Source organism: Pimephales promelas, chromosome 6 (genome assembly GCF_988280905.1).
Source record: "Pimephales promelas chromosome 6, fPimPro1.hap1.1, whole genome shotgun sequence".
In the NCBI taxonomy this organism is placed as follows: domain Eukaryota; kingdom Metazoa; phylum Chordata; class Actinopteri; order Cypriniformes; family Leuciscidae; genus Pimephales; species Pimephales promelas.
In genome coordinates, this window is record NC_142774.1 from 5,580,001 (window position 1) to 5,600,145 (window position 20,145).

At 36.4% G+C, this 20,145-nt stretch overlaps 1 protein-coding gene across 5 annotated transcripts in view; it reads right to left on the reverse strand.

The window, feature by feature from the left end:
• Window positions 1-20,145, reverse strand: part of mast1a (microtubule associated serine/threonine kinase 1a) — a 58,545-nt gene that overhangs the window by 17,805 nt on the left and 20,595 nt on the right. For all 5 annotated transcript variants that reach the window (XM_039686684.2, XM_039686721.2, XM_039686694.2 and 2 more), the window contains 8 exons: window positions 8,102-8,190; window positions 7,939-8,014; window positions 5,277-5,349; window positions 3,017-3,174; window positions 2,798-2,873; window positions 1,996-2,205; window positions 1,145-1,246; window positions 1-3 (listed from right to left, as the gene is read on the reverse strand). The exon at window positions 1-3 is cut by the window's left edge and continues 130 nt beyond it. In XM_039686684.2, the coding sequence (XP_039542618.2) occupies window positions 1-3; window positions 1,145-1,246; window positions 1,996-2,205; window positions 2,798-2,873; window positions 3,017-3,174; window positions 5,277-5,349; window positions 7,939-8,014; window positions 8,102-8,190 (787 nt within the window). The remainder of the gene's footprint in view (window positions 4-1,144; window positions 1,247-1,995; window positions 2,206-2,797; window positions 2,874-3,016; window positions 3,175-5,276; window positions 5,350-7,938; window positions 8,015-8,101; window positions 8,191-20,145) is intronic.

Consider the following 20,145-nt stretch of genomic DNA (forward strand, 5'->3'; position numbering starts at 1 on the left):
CTCCTGGGGAAATGGGGAAATGTAGTGAAATTCTGTAGTGAAACAATAAACCACCGTTCTAAAGTTCAGGGTTTGACGATTTTTCAATGTTTTTAAAGTATGTTGTCTGTTCACCAAAGCTGAATTTTATTTGAACAAAAATACAGTAAAAAGTGCAATACTGTGAAATATTATTATACTTTAAAGGGATGGTTCACTTTGAAATTAATTTTTGGTATGTTTTATCTTACCTCAAGGGCATCCAAGATGTAGGTGTCTTTGTTTCCGCAGTATTTTTTTTAAATTTTGATATTTTTAGGTCAAACCGTTCTTGTCTGTCAGTCATATAATGGAGGTCTATGGTCACCACCTCAAAGAGCATGCACAGAGAAGTCCAAATTAAACATGATTTAATGAATCGTAAATGTAAGTACACATTGATGGCCTAAGACACGAAACGAGCGGTTTGTGTGAGAAAACGAACAGTATTTATATCGTTTTTGCCTTTCGTGTCTTAGGCCATCAATGTGTACTTACATTTACGAGTCATTAAATCATGTTTAATTTGGACTTCTCTGTGCATGCTCTTTGAGGTGGTGACCATAGACCTCCATTATATGACTGATAGACAAACGGTTTGACCTAAAAATATCAAAATTGAATCTACTGTGGAAACAAAGACACCTACATCTTGGATGCTACAAAAATTAATTCAAAGTGAATTATCCCTTTAAAATAATGGTTTTCTATTACAGTATATTTTAAAATGTAATTTATTCCTGTGATCAAAGTTGAATTTTCAGCATCATTACATCATTACTTTTCAGTATCACATGATCCTTCAGAAATCACTCTAATATGATGATGTGATGCTCAAGAAACAATCTGTATTTCATGTCCCCGTATGTATTTCTCTGGTGATCCATATTATTCATTTACAGTGATCCATGTTTCCAGTGGTCGCACGACCGGGAGCCTTCTGTGTTTGATAATACCAGTCAAGGTTTTTGTTACATTGAAGCCTTTCAGCACATTGTACTTTGTTCTCCTGACCCTTGGTGACCCCATCAGACAGTTGCTATGGCAACGTAGGCTGAAGAAGCGACCAGGCCCAGCGACAGGCAGATCAAGTCCTGTGTGTGTGTGTGTGTGTGTGTATTCTCACCAGACACTCAAGCAGTCGGGCAGGGCGGGAGATGATGATGAAGAGTTTCTTCACCAGCTCTGTGATGAAGGTCATCTCCGAGCTCTCTGATCGCTCATAGGCCTGAAAAATGACAGAAGACCACTGAATAAAAAACACTTTTAACTACTTACTGTACAATCTTAATTGGAAAATTGAACAGTTTGAACACACTTCCTGATATTAGGTTTACAAATAAAGATTTCATTACTAAATATGAAGCTCAAAGAAAATATTTGCTCATGGCTGTAGTGAACGCAGGGCCAAATTATTCAAAATTAAAAACATAACTAAATACTTGATTTAATTAATTATTAAATTGCCAAACAATTGTTTTAGCATTACTTTGCATTCATTTTTATAATAATCTTCAGATTAATGTTTGATTTAAGTGTTTCATTTGCAGGGTTATAGTTGTCAGTCAACAATGTAAATATATAAATGTAATTATTTTCTTTTTTGAGTAATCTGGCCCTCCATAGATTTTGCTATAATGCCTGAAGGTGTGCAATAAAAAAAAATGATTCATATTTTTTAAATGATATATATATATATTTATATACTTAACAAGTTAAAAGTATTTTAATTGAAAAATATGTTGTTGTTTTTTGCCATTTTAACCAATTTAAATTGAATTGAAGTAATTAGAGATGGGATAAAATAATGACAAACAAACATAAGATAATGAGATATGAACGGTTCATTAATCCAATTAATCCTCATATCCAGCAGCTGAAATGCATTATTTTCCTGTGATCACTGTGAAGCTGCTTTGAAACCATGTGTATTGTATAAAGCGCTATATAAATACACACGTTTCAACCCATGCTCACCTCATGCAGGAGTTTCTCCAGGTTCTCCTGCAGCTCGTAGAAGTAAACGGTGGTGATGAGGCCTTCTCGAGATTTGGTCAGGCAGTTTCGGGACAGCTCTGCGATCTGGTGGTGGATGAAGCTGAGGACCCCGTCGGCCAGCGGCAGCACGTTCTCAGGCGAGTACGACTCGATGAAATCAGCCAAACGCTCCTCCATCTGAGCTTTTGCCTGAACGCAACGTATAGGTTTTTGATGAAAACATTCCAGGATTTTTCTCCATATAATGGACTTCAATGGGGTCCAAATGGTTCAAGGTCCAAAAGGTGAGCATTTGTGCTTATAAAACTTAAACTTTTTTATTTATTTTTTAAATGAGCGATCGTTTCGCTAGATAAGACCCTTATTCATCGTCTGGTACCGTTTAAAGCCCTTTGAAGCTGCACTGAAACTCTCATTTGGACCTTGAACCGTTTGGACCCCATTGAAGTCCATTATATGGAGAAAATCCTGGAATGTTTTCATCAAAAACCTTAATTTTTTTTCGACTGAAGAAAGGAAGACATGGACATTTATGCGAACTTCTCCTTTAACACTCGACAATATTTCTGGAAAATATCACAATGTAAAACTAAAACTGGGATTTTCTTTATTCAAAATATGATTTCACATTTTTGTTTTTGTGGCAAAAGGTTAAAGTCAAAAATCATATGCACAACGCTCAAGTAATGTTTAACATATATAATATGTACTGCATGTGCAATGATTCACAACTGACATGATTTTAAAAACATTGAAGAGTGTGTGTTTGTGTTTTGCTAACCTTAGGGAACCGCTCCTTATAAACATGGTTCATCATAACAATCTCATTGTCGTAGCAGGACGGTGATCGCCCCGGACTGTAGAGAGAAACAGAGAGGATGAGTGTTGAGCAAAAGGAAGAAGATGACCAGAGTTCGCTTTAATCCAACCAAACATGGCGAGTGTGAACACTCAGTGACATTTGGCATAAACAGGTTTAATGTGCTTCAGTCGTGTGTACCTGAGACTCCGCGAGCGCGGCCGCACGTGTGGCGATCTGCGCCCGTCGTCATCAGTGATGCTCTCGGTGCTGCCGAAGTGTTTGGACAGGAAGTGCAGCTCGTCCAGTGTGGGCTGATACGGCAGCTGATGGAGACGCTCCTGAGACGAGCTGGAAGACTGAAGACACCAGACCATTACACACTTCCACTGACACTAAAGATATATCTATCTATCTATCTATCTATCTATCTATCCATGCACCCATCCATCTATATCTATCCACCCTCCATCCCCCCATCCCTCCATCCCTCCATCCTTCCACCCATTTATATCTATCCACCCATCATCCATCCATCCATCCGTCTATCTATATCTATCCACCCACCCATCCATCCATCCATCTATATCTATCCACCCATCCACCTATATCTATCTATCCATCCATATCCATCCACCCAGTCATCTATATCTATCCATCCATCCATCCATCTATATCTATCCATCCATCTATATCTATCCAACCATCCATCCATCTATATCCATCCATCCCTCCATCCATCCATATCTATTCAACCATCCATCCATCTATATCCATCCATCTATATCCATCCATCCATCCATCTCTATCCAACCATCCATCCATCTATATCTATCCATCCATCCATCCATCCACTCATCCATCCATCCATCCATCCATCCATCCACCGATCCATCTATATCTATCCAACCATCCATCCATCTATATTCATCCATCCATCTATCCATATCTATCCTCTCATCCATCCGTCTATCTATATCTATCCACCCACCCATCCATCCATCTATATCTATCCACCCATCCACCTATATCTATCTATCCATCCATCCATATCCATCCACCCAGTCATCTATATCCATCCATCCATCCATCCATCTATATCCATCCATCCATCTATATCTATCCAACCATCCATCCATCTATATCCATCCATCCATCCATCCATATCTATCCAACCATCCATCCATCTATATCCATCCATCCATCTATATCCATCCATCCATCCATCCATCCATCCATCTCTATCCAACCATCCATCCATATCTATCCATCCATCCATCCATCCATCCACTCATCCATCCATCCATCCATCCACCGATCCATCTATATCTATCCAACCATCCATCCATCTATATCCATCCATCCATCCATCCATCCATATCTATCCTCCCATCCATCCATCCACTCATCCATCTATATCTATCCAACCATCCATCCATCTATATTCATCCATCCATCCATCCATATCTATCCTCCCATCCATCCATCCATCCACATCCATCCATCCATCCATCCATCCATCCATCCACCGATCCATCTATATCTATCCACTCATCCATCTATATCTATCCTCCCATCCACCCATCCATCTATATCTGTCCACCTATCCATCTATATCTATCCACTCATCCATCTATATCTATCCTCCCATCCACCCATCCATCTATATCTGTCCACCTATCCATCTATATCTATCCACTCATCCATCCCTCCATCCATCCATTTATCCATCCATCCATCTTTCCATCCATCCATCCATACATCCATCTATCTATATCTATCCACCCATCCATTCATACATTTGTAATTAATGCCATTTGTTAGATAAATTGAATGAATTTTAATTAAATATTAATTTGAATATGTTAATAATATATTATTTTAATATTGAATTATTTAATAATAATATTATATAAGTATATATATAAAATGGACAACAAGTATTTGTACCACTAGTTTCACACTTTTGAAAACATTGTATATACTGCATATGCTCAATCATGTAACTTCACTCAGATATCCATATTCATGAGCTCATTATTTTTAGGAGTTTGAGAAATTTTTAATTTTATTTTTTATTTTTTTCAGTTTTAGAATGTTTATGTAACACACTTGATCTAATTATCATTTGATCTCAGGAAAAGATAGCAAATTTCTGTAATGAAACCCCATTCAATATATATATATATATATATATAAATGAATATAGATCTAATTGTTATTAATATCTTGCATTGGATCTAGACAATGCACTATTTTCTCAAATAATTCCACCCATTATGATTCTTTCTAACTCTATCATTCTCACCCATTAGATTTATCCAGTTTTGACTTTCTATTTAATATAGTATATCCACATGTGTTTAAACGATGGTAACAGTGTATATCACTGTCTACACTAGACTTTTTAGTGACTATAGTCAAAGTGCCACAGCATTCTCTGGACTGGTTTCTCACGTACCGTTGAGCTGGGTGTGTTGGTCCCATATCCAGAGGAGGGAAGAGAGGCCAGAGACCAGCGTCTGCCATCGGCCCTGCAGAGAGAGAGCGAGTCAAGCTTCAGCATCCTGACCAACATCTACCAGACAATCCACACGGAAATGAAACAAGTTAAACATTAAACATGTTCATTTTAACCAAACTTAATGTTTAAAAGTTAAAGTTTAGCTAAATGACTCATTGTCCCTCCTACAATACAATGACTTAAAATTAAAATGTAATGATTATGTCATGACTATTCAAAGCAAAATGTATCAAGCATCAACTGTTTTTCACATCGATAATAATCAACAAATCATCATATTAGCATGATTTCTAAAGGATCGTGTGACACTGAAGACTGGAGGAATGATGAAATTCAGCTTCGAACACAGGAATAAATTACAATTTAAAATGCATAATAATAATAATTAATCCAATATAACACTATTTACAGTAATTTTTTATTAAATAAATGCAGACTTGCATTAAAAAATCTCACCGACCCCAAATTTTCAAACGGTAGAGAATCATTTATTTCAGCTTTTTACAAATTAAGAGTAAAGTGTGTCGTTTATGTGTACAAAAAACATGCGCTTGACCAATGGCGTGACTTTGAGGCTTGGCTGAACAATGGAACTTGATATTTCTTGTGTAAAACATTAAATGTGACCCAGTATCACAGTGCTTTGTGGGTAGAGTTAATAAGTCCATGTGGCGGCATTCTTATGCGGTTGCTAGGCAACCATCACATTTCTACACTGTTTAGTGCATATTTCGGTGCCGGGGCAACGTTCCCAGTGGGGTCATTAAAACTGTCATCCCACGACGTTAGAAGAGAGAAGATCCAAAGGTTCCACGCACTGAAAGCATGAGAAGAGGACTCAAAAATGAGACTTTTTGATCATACACGCAATGTTTATGTCTTGATGTTCTGTTGCACTGGGCTGGATTGTGTCTTCTTTGTCAGGCACTATATTTCATGTTCCAGTGTTTGCTGTGAGCAGAAGCTCTGTGCTTTGGACAGGATTGATGATTCATGCTGTGCAACCGTCTCACTGCACGAGATTTATATGGACAAAATCCAATATTAGCCCTCGCGTCAGACAGGAAAGAACGTGTGGATCAATCGTCTGTCTCTCGTCCCTCAATCTCTCCTTCGCACTCGTCTTTCAGACAAACGTCTGTGTGACGGGCTGTCGTTCGCTGAGGAATGATGTGTGCTGCTCACAAACAGACTTAATCTTCACAACGAAGAACCTCTCTGAACTAACTTTAATAAAGACGTCGGATTAATGACAAAAACGCAGAGCTGAGCAGAGTACACAGCTTTATTACTTGAGTAAAAGTACAGATACCCCAGGCTAAATTTTACTCAAGTACAAGTAAAAGTACTACAGTCAGATGTCTCCTTATGTAAAAGTACTGAAGTATTTGTTTTTAAAAGTACTTGAGTATCAAGAGTACAAGACCAAACGACCAAAATTAAGTTAGCCCAACTCAATTTAAATTGTTCAAAATTAAGCTGGCCCAACTCAATAGTTAATATTTAGAATTTAAATTTTCTAAAATTGAGTTGGCCCAACGCAATTTAAATTGTTCATAATGAAGTTGGCTCAACTCAATAGTTAATATTTAGAATTTACATTTTCTAAAATTAAGTTGGCCCAACGCAATTTAAATTGTTCAAATTTAAGTTGGCCCAACTCAATAATTAATATTTGGAATTAGAATTTTCCAAAATTAAGTTATTTACTTGACAATCAGCAGAAGGGGGCGTCTCATGACCGGCGCCCACATGTGGAAAACGAATTTTGAAGTCATGTATTCGTTTTTTGCCTGTGAACTAAAAAACGAAAAATCAAGTCGTTTTTTTGGGGGTTTTTTTTTGAAAAACTGAAAAAACAAATAAAGATGCCGTTTTCTCATTTCTGCTTATTTCATTTCAAAATGGGAATCAAATGATCGGATGATACACGGACCTAAAACTTACTAAAGTTACTATGGAAGCCACAAAATAAAACATTTTAAAATATAATTGCGACTTTTTATCTCCGAACTGCGTGATATAGTCGCAATTGTGTGTCATAAAGTCAAAATGGCGTGTATTGTTAATATTGCAAGAGCTTTTTTTATTGCTTGTTCAAAATATAAAGAAAAGAATAGCAAGATCCAAGTCTGTATTGATTTTGAGATTGCTCTGGGTGTTCCTCAGATACAGATGTTAAAGATTAAAGCTCTACTTCAGTGAAAGAAGATCGAGTGAATGTGCAGTTTCAGTCAGGCTTTCTTCACACTGCACACAAACCAAATGTGCTCTTCAAATCTGATCCATCCAGAAGCACCCAAATCAACTTTTGTAAAGAAGTCAATTTGTCAGTGTACATTTTGGCATCATTAGACAGAAAGAGACTCTTCCAAAAATGAGAGTGGCATTCGTGGTACTAAACGGTTAAGAGACACTACTTTATTCTGACACTTCAGAGCGTCCCAGCCAGATAACTGTCATTGAGATGAATGAGAACCAGAGCGGAGAGCTTTCTCCAGGTATTACAAAAACCTCAAAAACGGTCAGGTGACAAAACCGAAAACCCATTTGAGACCAACATGGCAAAAAAAAGGCTGTTGTTTGTTCATTTATTTACCTTCTGGATGATGCAAAAGAGAAGTGTGCGGGTGCGCTGGGGGAGAAGGTCCTGGGACTGTCCAGCGGACTGCTTCCTGTGAGATGGACAGAGGCATGGATGAGAACGACACCTGTGGACTGAGACACCGGAGCAGGTCATGTGATCAACGGTGAGCGCTCACCTATGTGTCCCGGTAGAGGAGAGTGAGGCCGAGGAAGAGTGGGCGACGTACTGGTCAAGATCAGACTCTTCCGGTTACTGGTGCGACAACTGGAAAACAAACAACAAATGATCACGACACTCGTCAAGGGAGATGCTCGGCACACGTTCAGAAGGACATGTTAAAGAAAATGGCCAATGATTTCCTAGTATCTAGTCTGCATATAAATAATTACATATATGTAACATATATATACATATATATTTTTGTTTGTATATATATATACAGTACTGTATATATATATATATATATATATATATACAAACAAAAATATATATGTATATATATGTTACATATATGTAATTATTTATATTTTAGGAATTTATATATATATATATATATATCCTTATATTACATTAATTCAATTACAAATTAATTTATTTGCTTTATACACATTAAATGTAAATGTGTATGTGTATATACAGATTTATATAAAGCAAATAAATTAATTTGTAATTTAATTAATGTAATATAAGATTTTATATATATATATATATATATATATATATATATATATATACTGTATATATATATATATAAATTCCTAAAATATATATAATAAATTATAATCTGAGTATAATGTATTACATATTTTAGAAATGTGTATATTTTCTATATAAATTAAATAAATTATATATCATATATCATATTTTATATGTATACATTTATAAAATTTTATATAGGCTACATATCTACATAATATATACAATATATACATAATATATACATATAATTAATATAAACATTCGTAATCTCAAAAAGTTTCTAACCTCAGAGAAATGCAGAGACTGAGGAATAAAGTTACGACTGCGACTGAAGCCGAACACAAACACGAAAGTGAAATGTCATGCTGCCACGGCAACAATGCCCACAGCCTCCACATGACAAATCAGCCTTGTGATTGGCTGGTTAAGACTTCATCACGTCCAATAACACTTCCTGAGACACAGCTGGAGATGACAGCCTCATTTAATCACATGATGCAATAATCAGAAAGTCCATTTGCATAGTGTAGAAAACTTGCTCATCACTCCTGATCTACAGTAGATGTGTGTGTGTGTGTGTGTGTGTGTTTCAGCGAGTAGTACAGACTGAAATCTCCAGTGATCCTCCCATTTTATTCCTTCTGATTTTCTTTTCTGTCTCTTGTTCTCTTGCTTTGCTTTCCTCCGACTGCATTTTATTCTATAGATTCCCATCAGCAAGTGTGTGAGAATGTCGCAGAAGACACAAAAAATACAGAAATACACCCATGAAACCCGTCAAGAACTGATTCAAGACATTTTTAATCCCAGAATCAAAATAAATAAGATTTTTTCTTAAAGAATATGTCTATTTGTAAAGACTTTTGGAGTTTCTTCCAATTTATGCATTGTAACAGTATTTTCCAGGCAAACATATAGAATATATAATATATATTAAACATGGCCACTTTATTAGGTGCATCTGTTCAACTGCTCATTAAAGCAACACTAAGTAAGATTTTTTACCTTAAAATAATGTTTCCAAAGTCGTAACAGGGTGAAAGGCTTCTGGATTCGCTTTCTGGTCCTATATCTATGGTCCTATGATTGCCAGATTGAAACGCGTTTCTGTAGTTCAAATGAGACATAAGAAAACTACATATTTGACTTGCTTTACGTCAAGCGTTACAATAGTCATTATTTTGTTATTCTTCGTTACTGATGTTGCAATACATCATACTTTCATGAAATCATGCAACAAACTCTACCTTGTCTGTAGACGTCGTTCGTTCCAAATCCGGTGCTGATAAACAGCGAGCGTGTGCGTGCGACTACGGTAGGCTAAATTTACGACAGCGGTAATTAGGGTTGGGCATCGGTTGGGTTTTATCCAATACCAGTACCTACTCTGTATTTTTTAAATGGTTCCGGTGCCTAAACGGTTCTTGAAACGGTACTTAAAGGGATACTCCACTTTTTTTGGGAAATAGGCTCATTTTACCACTCCCCCAGAGTTAAACAGTTGAGTTTTACCGTTTTCAAATCCATTCAGCCGATTTTCTGATATTTAGAAGAATATCAGTAACCAGACAGTTTCTGGTCTCATTGACTTCCATAGTAGGAAAAAAATATACTATAGAAGTCAATGAGACCAGAAACTGTCTGGTTACTGATATTCTTCTAAATATAAAAAAAATCGGCTGAATGGGTTCGAAAACGGTAAAACTCAACTGTTTAACTCTGGAGGAGTGGTAAAATTAGACCGTTTACGTTAGAACCGGTTCCCTATTGGCACCGAGTTTCGGTACCCAACCCTAGCGGTAATGGACAATTCCGCTTCCAACCTGTAGGGTGACCATCGAGGAAAAGTTACTTGGTGTTGCTTTACTGCAAACATCTAATCAGCCAATCACATGACAGAAACTCACTGCATTTACGCATGTAGACAGATCTGCTGAAGTTCAAAGTGAGCATCAGAACGGGGAAGGAAGTGACTTTGAACATGACATGTTTGTTGGTGCCAGACGAGCTGGTCTGAGTACTTCAGAAACTGCTGATCTACTGGGATTTTCATGCACAGCCAGATAGGGTTTACAGAGAATGGGCCAAAAAAAGAGGAAATATCCAGTGAGCGGCAGTTCTGTGGGAGAAAATGCCTTCCTGGAGCCAGAGGTCAGAGAATGGCCAGACTGGATTGAGCTGATTGAAGGGCAACAGTAACTCAAATAAGCACGCGTTACACCCGAGCTCTGGAGAAGAGCGTCTCTGAACATGCTGAACTTTGAAGAAGAGCTTCAGTAGCACAACACACACACACCAGACGACAACGGGCTCACGAAAATCAGACATCAGAAGATTGGAAAAACATCGCCTGGTCTGATGAGTCTTGATTCATGACATTCAGATGGTCGGCTCAGAATTTGGCATAAACAACATGGATGGATCCATCCTGACTTGTATCAGCGGTTCTGGCTTCTGATGGTGTGGAGGAGATTTTCTTGGCACACTTTGAGCCTTTTAGTACCAATTGAGCATCGATTAAACGCCACAGTCTACCTAAGTATTGTTGCTGACCATGTCCATGACTTTATGATCACAGTGTGATCACAATGATCCAAGGATGGATCAAAAAAAATTGTCACAATTTTGGTCTTCGGTCAAAAATGACCCCCATAGGAAATGAATGGGAAACACTTTTTTATCACTATTTCAAAAAAAGAAAAAAGAAAAAAAACTTTATAAGAAATCGTTTTTGAGATTGTTTCAAATATATACAGTATATATATTCAAATGGGGAATTCAAATGCCTCTCCATAGAGAGCTGTACGCCATCTAGTGGTTACACCATGGTTCTACGCTTTTACTCTATACTGTAACCAGATGGTGCTTCAAAAAATATTTTTTTTTTCTGAAGGCCTAGCTTCTATATTAAACTAAAATACTGCATTAATAAATTAAAAAAAAATAAATAATAATATACATATAGAAAAATACATATATTTTTCCATGGCAAAAATAGACCATAAATATTGCATAAATATTAATAAATTCAATCAAATTGTCTCAAAATACGAAATTAAAAAGAATAAATATTATAGAACAAAAATAAATTGCATTGGTTTTTACTGGGATGGAGGAAGTTTCATTTTTAAGTGTCCGGTCACTTCTGACCGGGAAGGCTCAGGACGTGACTCCTAAACGAAGACCACCAGAGGGTTAAGGCAGTTCTGAAGGAAAAAAGTGGGTCCAACCCGATACTAGCAAGGTGTACCTAATAAAGTGGCCGGTGAGTGTATAGGCTAGTATTTTTGACTAAATTAATGATCTATAAATTATACAATTGGCAGGGAAACTGTGTGATATGTTTATCAGTTATTATAGAGATTCCTTTTACGCCATTGAAAAACAACAACATTATAATAAGGATCCCTATTGAGAATGAGTGAAACTTGAATCTCCATGTGTAAAATATGATTTCTTTCTTGCGGTTTAGTGGTGAAATATGACCTGGACAAGTTCTTGACAGGTTTGCCGAGATTCTCCCACGCATGAGTCTTATAGTTTGACTGGGTCTGATCAGTATTCATGAGCTCTTGTTTCTGCTCCATATAACTTTGCTTTATGCTTTACACTCACACTGTGTTTGAAGCTTGCATTACATCTTACATTTAAATTTCTCTCAGTGAAGTAGTCTGTCTCAATAGAAGTGCTCTAGATTTCGGTGTTCTCCCTTCATAATACAGTATAATCCTGTGGCCACTTACTGATTCTGTACACGTAATAGCTGAAAATGGCAGTCTAAATCCCTCCAAATGAAATGAAATGTTCAGTATCCACTTTAAAATGATATCTCAAGAAAACAAGGCGCAATGTGAGGGGAAGAGATGGACCTTTTTTAAAATATGCGTATGCAAATGGGAACAGTTGTCAGACTGAATGCGATTCTCGAAGTCTAATGCTCGCTGACAAGAAACCACACACTGTAGCTGAACAGACGAGGCCCGTGCATTCAATGTGAAATATTTAACAGAAGCGCATTAGCATCAGACTGCGGGAAGTAGTAAATGTTCTTCCTCCAAACCCCCTGTGTGTGTGTGTGTGTGTGTGTGTGTGTGTGTGAGATGCCCAGTGGAGATGTAATAAAACATCAAATTTCTCCCCCCTCCACCTTCCTTGTTGGCGCCTCTGCATTTTGGTCTCACTATCACACACACTGCATCACATATCACAAAAAAACATGACTTTGTGTGAAAATTTCATAAAATTCTTTCCGCCTGCAGCCACGAGATTTATTTTTAAGCCACTCAATCTCAATCTCTTTCTCTTTTTCTTTAGTTTTAGTTCAGAGATTATAGAGAAGATGAATCAGTTTTCAATTTTCACACCCTCAACTGTAAAAAAAATATATATATTTGGTTTTGCTTTGAGAATTTTGAGAAAATTTGAGTTAATACAATGAAGGAGATTGGTTCAATCGACAGAAACTCAAAATATTGTGTTATCTGAACCACGTAAATGATCTAAGACAAAAGACAAAATTAAATTAAACAAATGATACAAATGTACCTTATGGATTAATAACTTAAGAAGGAAAATAAAGTAAGACGTTTTTATGAATGTGATTGCTTTTACAATTATTCATTATTTTTATTATCTAAAGGTTTTTTCGTTCTTTTCTTAAATTGAATTTGAATTATTGATGCTACGAGGTTCTTTTTCCCCAAATTGTCTAAATAAAGGAGTGCAAATATAAAATATAGTCTCTCTCTTTGTAATTATAAATATTTATATATTCTTTACTTTAGAAACAGAGTGAAATTATGACTGCTTTCACAGTTATTGCTTTTATTCCATGATTTATTCCGTGATCAATTGAATTTTTTTAGGGATGCACCGATATGAACATTTTGGCTGATACTGATAACCGATCATTTTTTATATTTGAAAGCCGATAACCGATATATCGGCCGATAAATCTAAATCCAATTTTTTTTAAATAATTTTTGGATGCCTGATTGCAAAAACAAAAGTCTCACAGTTAAAATCCATCCCCAACACAATTATGATGTTCTCATTATAATTTCATGTACAGCACATTTTGCACTTAACTATTTCCTTTTTGATTCCAATCATATTTCAAGCAATTGAGATCAATCATGTTGAACAGTGCGCATCTTAAGTGTCTCAGGTGTCGAGTGTTTAAGGAAATTCATGATTTATCAGCTTTAATATATCAGCCAAATTTTATTTTTGGGCCGATAACGATAACATAAAAATGAAAAAATATCGGCCGATACCGATATGGTGGCCGACATATCGTGCACCCCTAATTTTTTAATCTGAATTTGACTTTACAAGGTGCTTAATTTTCCCCAAATCTCACTCCTTATTATACAGAGTTAAATTATGACTGCGTTCAGTTATTCATTATTTTTACATGAAATATATTTGTATTTTTTATTTAATTAGTTGAATAATTTCAATTATTATTTCATGATTTTTCCAAATGTTTTTAAATTAAAGAGTGAGTAAACCTCCCAAATTTCTTCCTCCTCTCCATTCCTCTGTCTTTTTTTGCCCATTTCACTATTATCTCTCTCTCTCTCTCTCTCTCTGTCTCTCTCTCTCTCTCTCATTTGTTAATTACGTCTGGTTGAGAAATGACTTTTCTAATCACTTTTGCTCTTTAAAACAGAAATGAACCTCCTAGACTGCACCGTTCAATCTTATTAGTCAAATACTGCAGTGGATATCACTTCATTTACTACATGAATAACAATGGAAATCTTCAAGAAAGTTACATGCTGACCAGGATTAGTGAGGTCAACAGCAAATTAGTATTTATTAATATTTTTAAACATTCGGTTTTTGCTTTAGTTTAGATAATGTCATTTTTATTATTTTTTGGAAACACATTACAATAAGGTTTTGTTTGTTACCATTAACTACATCAGGAACTAACGATGAAAACTACTTCTAGCATTTATTAATCTTTGTAAATGTTAATTTCATTATTTACTATTGAAATCATCTGTGACTATCATTTACCTGAGCTGACATAAACTAACATTAACAAAGATTAATAAATACTGAAACAAAAGTATGGCTCATTGTTATTGCATTAACTTGGGATCTTTTTCTAAACCTGTTACCATTTTCTCTTTAGCTTTAATTATTTTTTTTACTTCATTTTTTAATCATTTTATTTCTTCAAATTTGATGACAATGCAATATTTCTAATTTTCAAACTTTTTAAGTTATCTTTATTTCAATAAAAAACATTTAAGTTTTAGTTAATAACAGCACTGACATGAATTAAAAAACAATCAATGTCAGAAGAATAATATAAAGTGAACATTTGTCTGAAGAGAAGGATGGAGGTCTGGACGGATATATGGTATCACTTTCAATATCTGGAGACAGGAAGTGTCTTATAGACAGGATGCGTTCATATTTCTGAAACACAAAGCATGACTGACAGGCCGATGTTATATCCAGTTTCTGAGATCTAGCCGAGAGAGGCGATGTGTGTGTGTCTTGATCTAAGCTGAATCCAAAGAGGGCAATAAATCAAAAACACCTCTGACAGGAAGGCGACACACACACACACACGCCCACCCGTGGAGAAATCAACAGCGTCTGATGCTCTACTGATGATGCCTATCACGGCTGGCATTATAGAGCTCCAAAAATAAGACACAACAGCACTGTCCCATTTAGCAAACACTCTTTCATTAACTCCCCTCGCTTCTCTATAAAAGCGACTGTTTTTCAGTGTTTGTGAAGCGAACCGCTTCAATAGCAGAGCAAACATCTGATTTATCCTTTATGAGGCATCCGCCAGGCCTTCGGGGGGAATCATTGTTGGTTTCCAATGTTCAATTCATCGGGAAAAGCTCATCTAAACACTTACAAATCATTTCCCATGCAGAAAAAGAAAACAACATTATCGCATTATTATTTGACTGGAGGAAAGCACACATTTCATGGCTTCAAGGGAACCAGTATTGAGAATCTGACTACATTACAGTCTGAAATTAAAAAAATAATAAAGCTGGAGAGTTTGAAACACTAGAGATGCCACTGTATAAACAAGGAAAACACAACAATAGCATGACCAGTAAAATCGGCTTCTTCTTGTCAACATTTAATTCCCACACGTCATCCGTTACCACAGCAACCGCTTACACGGAACGTCCGCATCATCCACGGCACATGACCTGTGAACAGATCACACCTATATAGACTCAATCCCATCCCAGCATTGGTGAGCAAACACAATTCACACATGAGCTTAGATCGTTTCCCTGCTGAAGTCTGTCATCCCAAGGTGAAAGGGTTAATTGAGTGGTTGCCATGGAGAATGACCCATCAAGCTCCCCATTAACACCTGCTTAGACTCTCAAAGGACACAGAGGAACTCCCGTAAACGACTAATAATCACATTTTAGACTACACAGGCCAGATTTACGAACAGCTTGCGCCAGCGCAAATCCTCTTTTGGCGTTAAATAACTACTGTCAGGATTGACATGGAGTGAAAAATTAGCTCTGAAAAGTCGTGGAGCCGTGGACACACTCTAAACAATACTGGGTTGTTTTAACCCAAAATTGGGTCAAATATGGACAAACCCAAATGTTGGGTTAAAAATGTCATTTAAAATTTTAACCCAAATTCAACTTTCACTTTCAACTGTACATAGTTCAATTAAATTTAACCCAACATTTGGGTTTGTCCATATTTGACCCAAATTCGGGTTGAAATAACCCAACATTTTTTAGAGTGTAGTTTTTTTTTAGGTTGACCTATTTGTAGGAGTTTCCCTTTCAGACGCAACATTTATGGGAGGAGAGTGTGTAAATGAATCATGCAAGGTGATTTACTAAGGTTTGCGCTGGTCAATTTACTGGTATTTGAGCCATTATACAATCTAAACAATGCTGGGTTATTTCAACCCAAATTTGGGTCAAATATGGACAAACCCAAATGTTGGGTTAAAATATAATTAAAAAATTTACAATTGAAAGTGAAAGTTGAAGTTGGGTTAAAATTTGAAATGACATTTTTAACCCAACATTTGGGTTTGTCCATATTTGACCCAGATTTGGTCAAATACCCAAAATGAAACCAATCAAATGCTCTTTAGAATCTAAAGCTCCGCCCCCTATGCTATAAATAGCACCTGGCCACAGTGACCGTTGACATCACGGAGCAATATGGGTTTTCCAATTGTATGTCGGTTATTATTATTATTCTCTACTATTGAATCCAACGTATCACCAGCGCTCGGCTTCGCTTCCACGGTGCTGTCAAGTACGACTTGCAGTCTGTGAGGTAGACTGAACGCTATTGGTTATTTGAGAAGAGGGAGGAGCCATTCAATATGTCCCACCATAGCTTCCTGTTTCAGTGGAAATTACGTCTACGCATCAAACAAAGCTTCGCGTTCAGGCACTTGAGTGGGCCTTTAATGTAACTTTCCACCCCATCGGCGCTTTATGGGAATTGACCATTCGGTAAGCCCCGCCCCCCTTAGTTACCGTTGCTATCTCAGACAAACAAACGGAGTTGCTAACTGTCTTACAATGACAACTGTCAAGTGTGAAAACCTTGTCCAAAGATGTTTTTTATACATTTCGGACACAGGACCACCTCTTGTCTTGTCGAGGAGGACAGGTCACAATGCAAGCGGGAGAAACCTCATGTTACGGTCGTCACGATCACTGTTTTTGACCAACCGTACACGACGTGAAAACAGTTTGTACATTAGCATGGACTAGCTCACTTTAATTGTAACTTAACGAGAGTATATGACAACCAGAAAATGAATGTTTTTGGGATTGAGGTTGAAGACTAACAACTAATAAACCCAACATACCACACAGGGATTCAACAAAATACGCAACACACACACACACACAACACTATCTTGCAGAGCAGCAGTCAATTTACTAATGCAATCAGGTCTGCTATGCCGACTACTTTATCACCGGTTACATTTCTCATCTTCATACGTGTGTCTCCAGCTCCCTCTCTCATCATTCATCTGCTTCTCTGCATGACTGCTCACTAACAGATGTTGTGTTTAGGTGCAGGTGTGTGCTGTTCTCCCAACAGCTTCTGCTCCCCTAATAGAGTCACAAAAACAATGACATGCTTTAAAACTTGGCAATAGGGTGTGGGTACTAGAGCAGATACTGGTGTGCACACAGTTTGGAGAAAGAGAAGGAAAGGAAGAATAGATGAGTGTGAAGATGAATGGATGAAGGAGAGGTTTAGAGGTGAATGGGATAAATATAGACTCTGATGGCAGTGGAGACTGTCTCTGCGCAAAGGAGGACAAAAAGGACTGTTAAACAGGATGACCGAACGGATGTCCTGGTTTCACAAGGTGGGTCCCAGTGTCCCGACAATTCATTAAAAATCGAAATATGGCCCCGTTTCAGATGTTAGACTCACTGACTTCAAATGAAATATCTCCAATGTCCTCTAGCTACAGTATCCGTATCATTTTTTCTTTCTCAGCCGGATGACATTGAAGAGAAGAAAAGATACACCTGCGGTCAAATTAGGGATTTGCAATTTTTAAATTAGTCTCCATTCAATTAGTCTAAATAAAATAATTTGAAATTGTGAGATAGAAACTGGGAAATTGTGAGAAAAAAAATGAAATTGTATGTTATAAGCTGGGAATTGCAAATTATAGACTGGGAATTGTGAGAAATGGGAATAGGGAGAAAATAGTTGGAATTACAAGTTATAAACACGGAATAGCGAGAAAATAGTTAGAATTGAGAGTTAAAAACTGGGAATTATGAATAAAAAAACTGGGAATTGTAAGTTACAAACTGGGAATTGTGAGAAAAAGTCAGAATTATAAGTTATAAACTGGGAACTGTGAGAAAAAAGTCAGAATTGTGAGTTATAAACTGGGAATTGTGAGAAAAAAGTCAGAATTATAAGTTATGAACTGTGAGAAAAAAGTCAGAATTGTGAGTTATAAACTGGGAATTGTGAGAAAAAAGTTAGAATTACACGTTATAAATTGGGAACTGTGAGAAAAAAGTCAGAATTGTGAGTTATAAACTGGAAATTGAGAGTTATAAACTGAGAATTACGAGTTATAAACTGGGAATAGTGAGAAAATGTTAAGAATTATGAGTTATAAACTGGGAATTGCGAGTTATAAATTGGGACTTGCTAGTTATAAATTGGGAATTGTGAGAAAAAAGTCAGAATTGTGAGTTATAAACTGGGAATTGTGAGTTATAAACTGGGATTTGCGAGTTATAAACTGGGAAAAGTGAGAAAATAGTTAGAATTGTGAGTTATAAACTGGGAATTGTGAGAAAAAAGTTAGAATTGCGAGTTATAAACTGGGAATTGCGAGTTATAAATTGGGAATTGTGAGAAAAAAGTCAGAATTGTGAGTTAGAAACTGGGAATTGTGAGTTATAAACTGGGAATTGCGAGTTATAAACTGGGAAAAGTGAGAAAGTAGTTCGAATTGTGAGTTATAAACTGGGAATTGCGAGTTATAAACTGGGAAAAGTGAGAAAATAGTTAGAATTGCGAGTTATAAACTGGGAATTGCGAGTTATAAATTAGGAATTGTGAGAAAAAGGTCAGAATTACAAGTTATAAACTGGGAATTGTGAGAAAAAAGTTAGAATTGCGAGTAAACTGGGAATTGTGAGTTATAAACTAGGAATAGCGAGAAAATAGTCCCTGCATTCAAATTAGGAATTAGCCATATTTAAAAAGTCAGTGCAATTAAAAATAATATAAAATAATAAATAATAAACATAAAATATAACAATCATATACATTAAAATAAAAAAGTAATTATATATATATATATATATATATATATATAGCAAGTGGGGTACCTGACACTTCTCTCCACAGAGCTCAGAGATCTGGCCAATGTTGCAATGAGTCGTGAGGCCGTTTGAAGACCTGTCTGTGATGTGCGAGCGAACTCTGATTAGCTGATTAACTTTGATTAGCTGGTCTAGTGTGTTTGATCAGTCAGTGAAATCTCCAGCCGAGGGTTTGCTTTAATATAAAATGCTGTGATCGTCTAAAGTATGCAGTCTTTAAACCTCAGCCAAATTGGCAGTAATGTCAGGTTCACATTAAAGTTTCATTCCAAACAGTATTGGCGTATTGAGCCGTTTTACTGGGATTTAGGTAATACGATTAATTCAATCCAGCATGTGGGCTATATGTATTATCTAACAACTATCAGCTAGATTAAATTGAAGGACAAAAGTCAGCTCAATAGATAATTCTCTGCACAGACTGAATTGAAATATAGTCGCCGCTAATGCTGCAAGACCTCAAAAACACTCACTACAGCAGCGCTCGTGTGTCTGAACTACACGATAAAATGGTCTGAAACAGAGCTAATGTTGGTTAATGTTAACACAGGATTGTATACATCAATTTCATTATAATAGCAATTTTAATTCCTTGATTGTGAGTTATAAACTGAGAATTGTGAGATATAAACTGGGAATTGTGAGATTTAAACTGGGA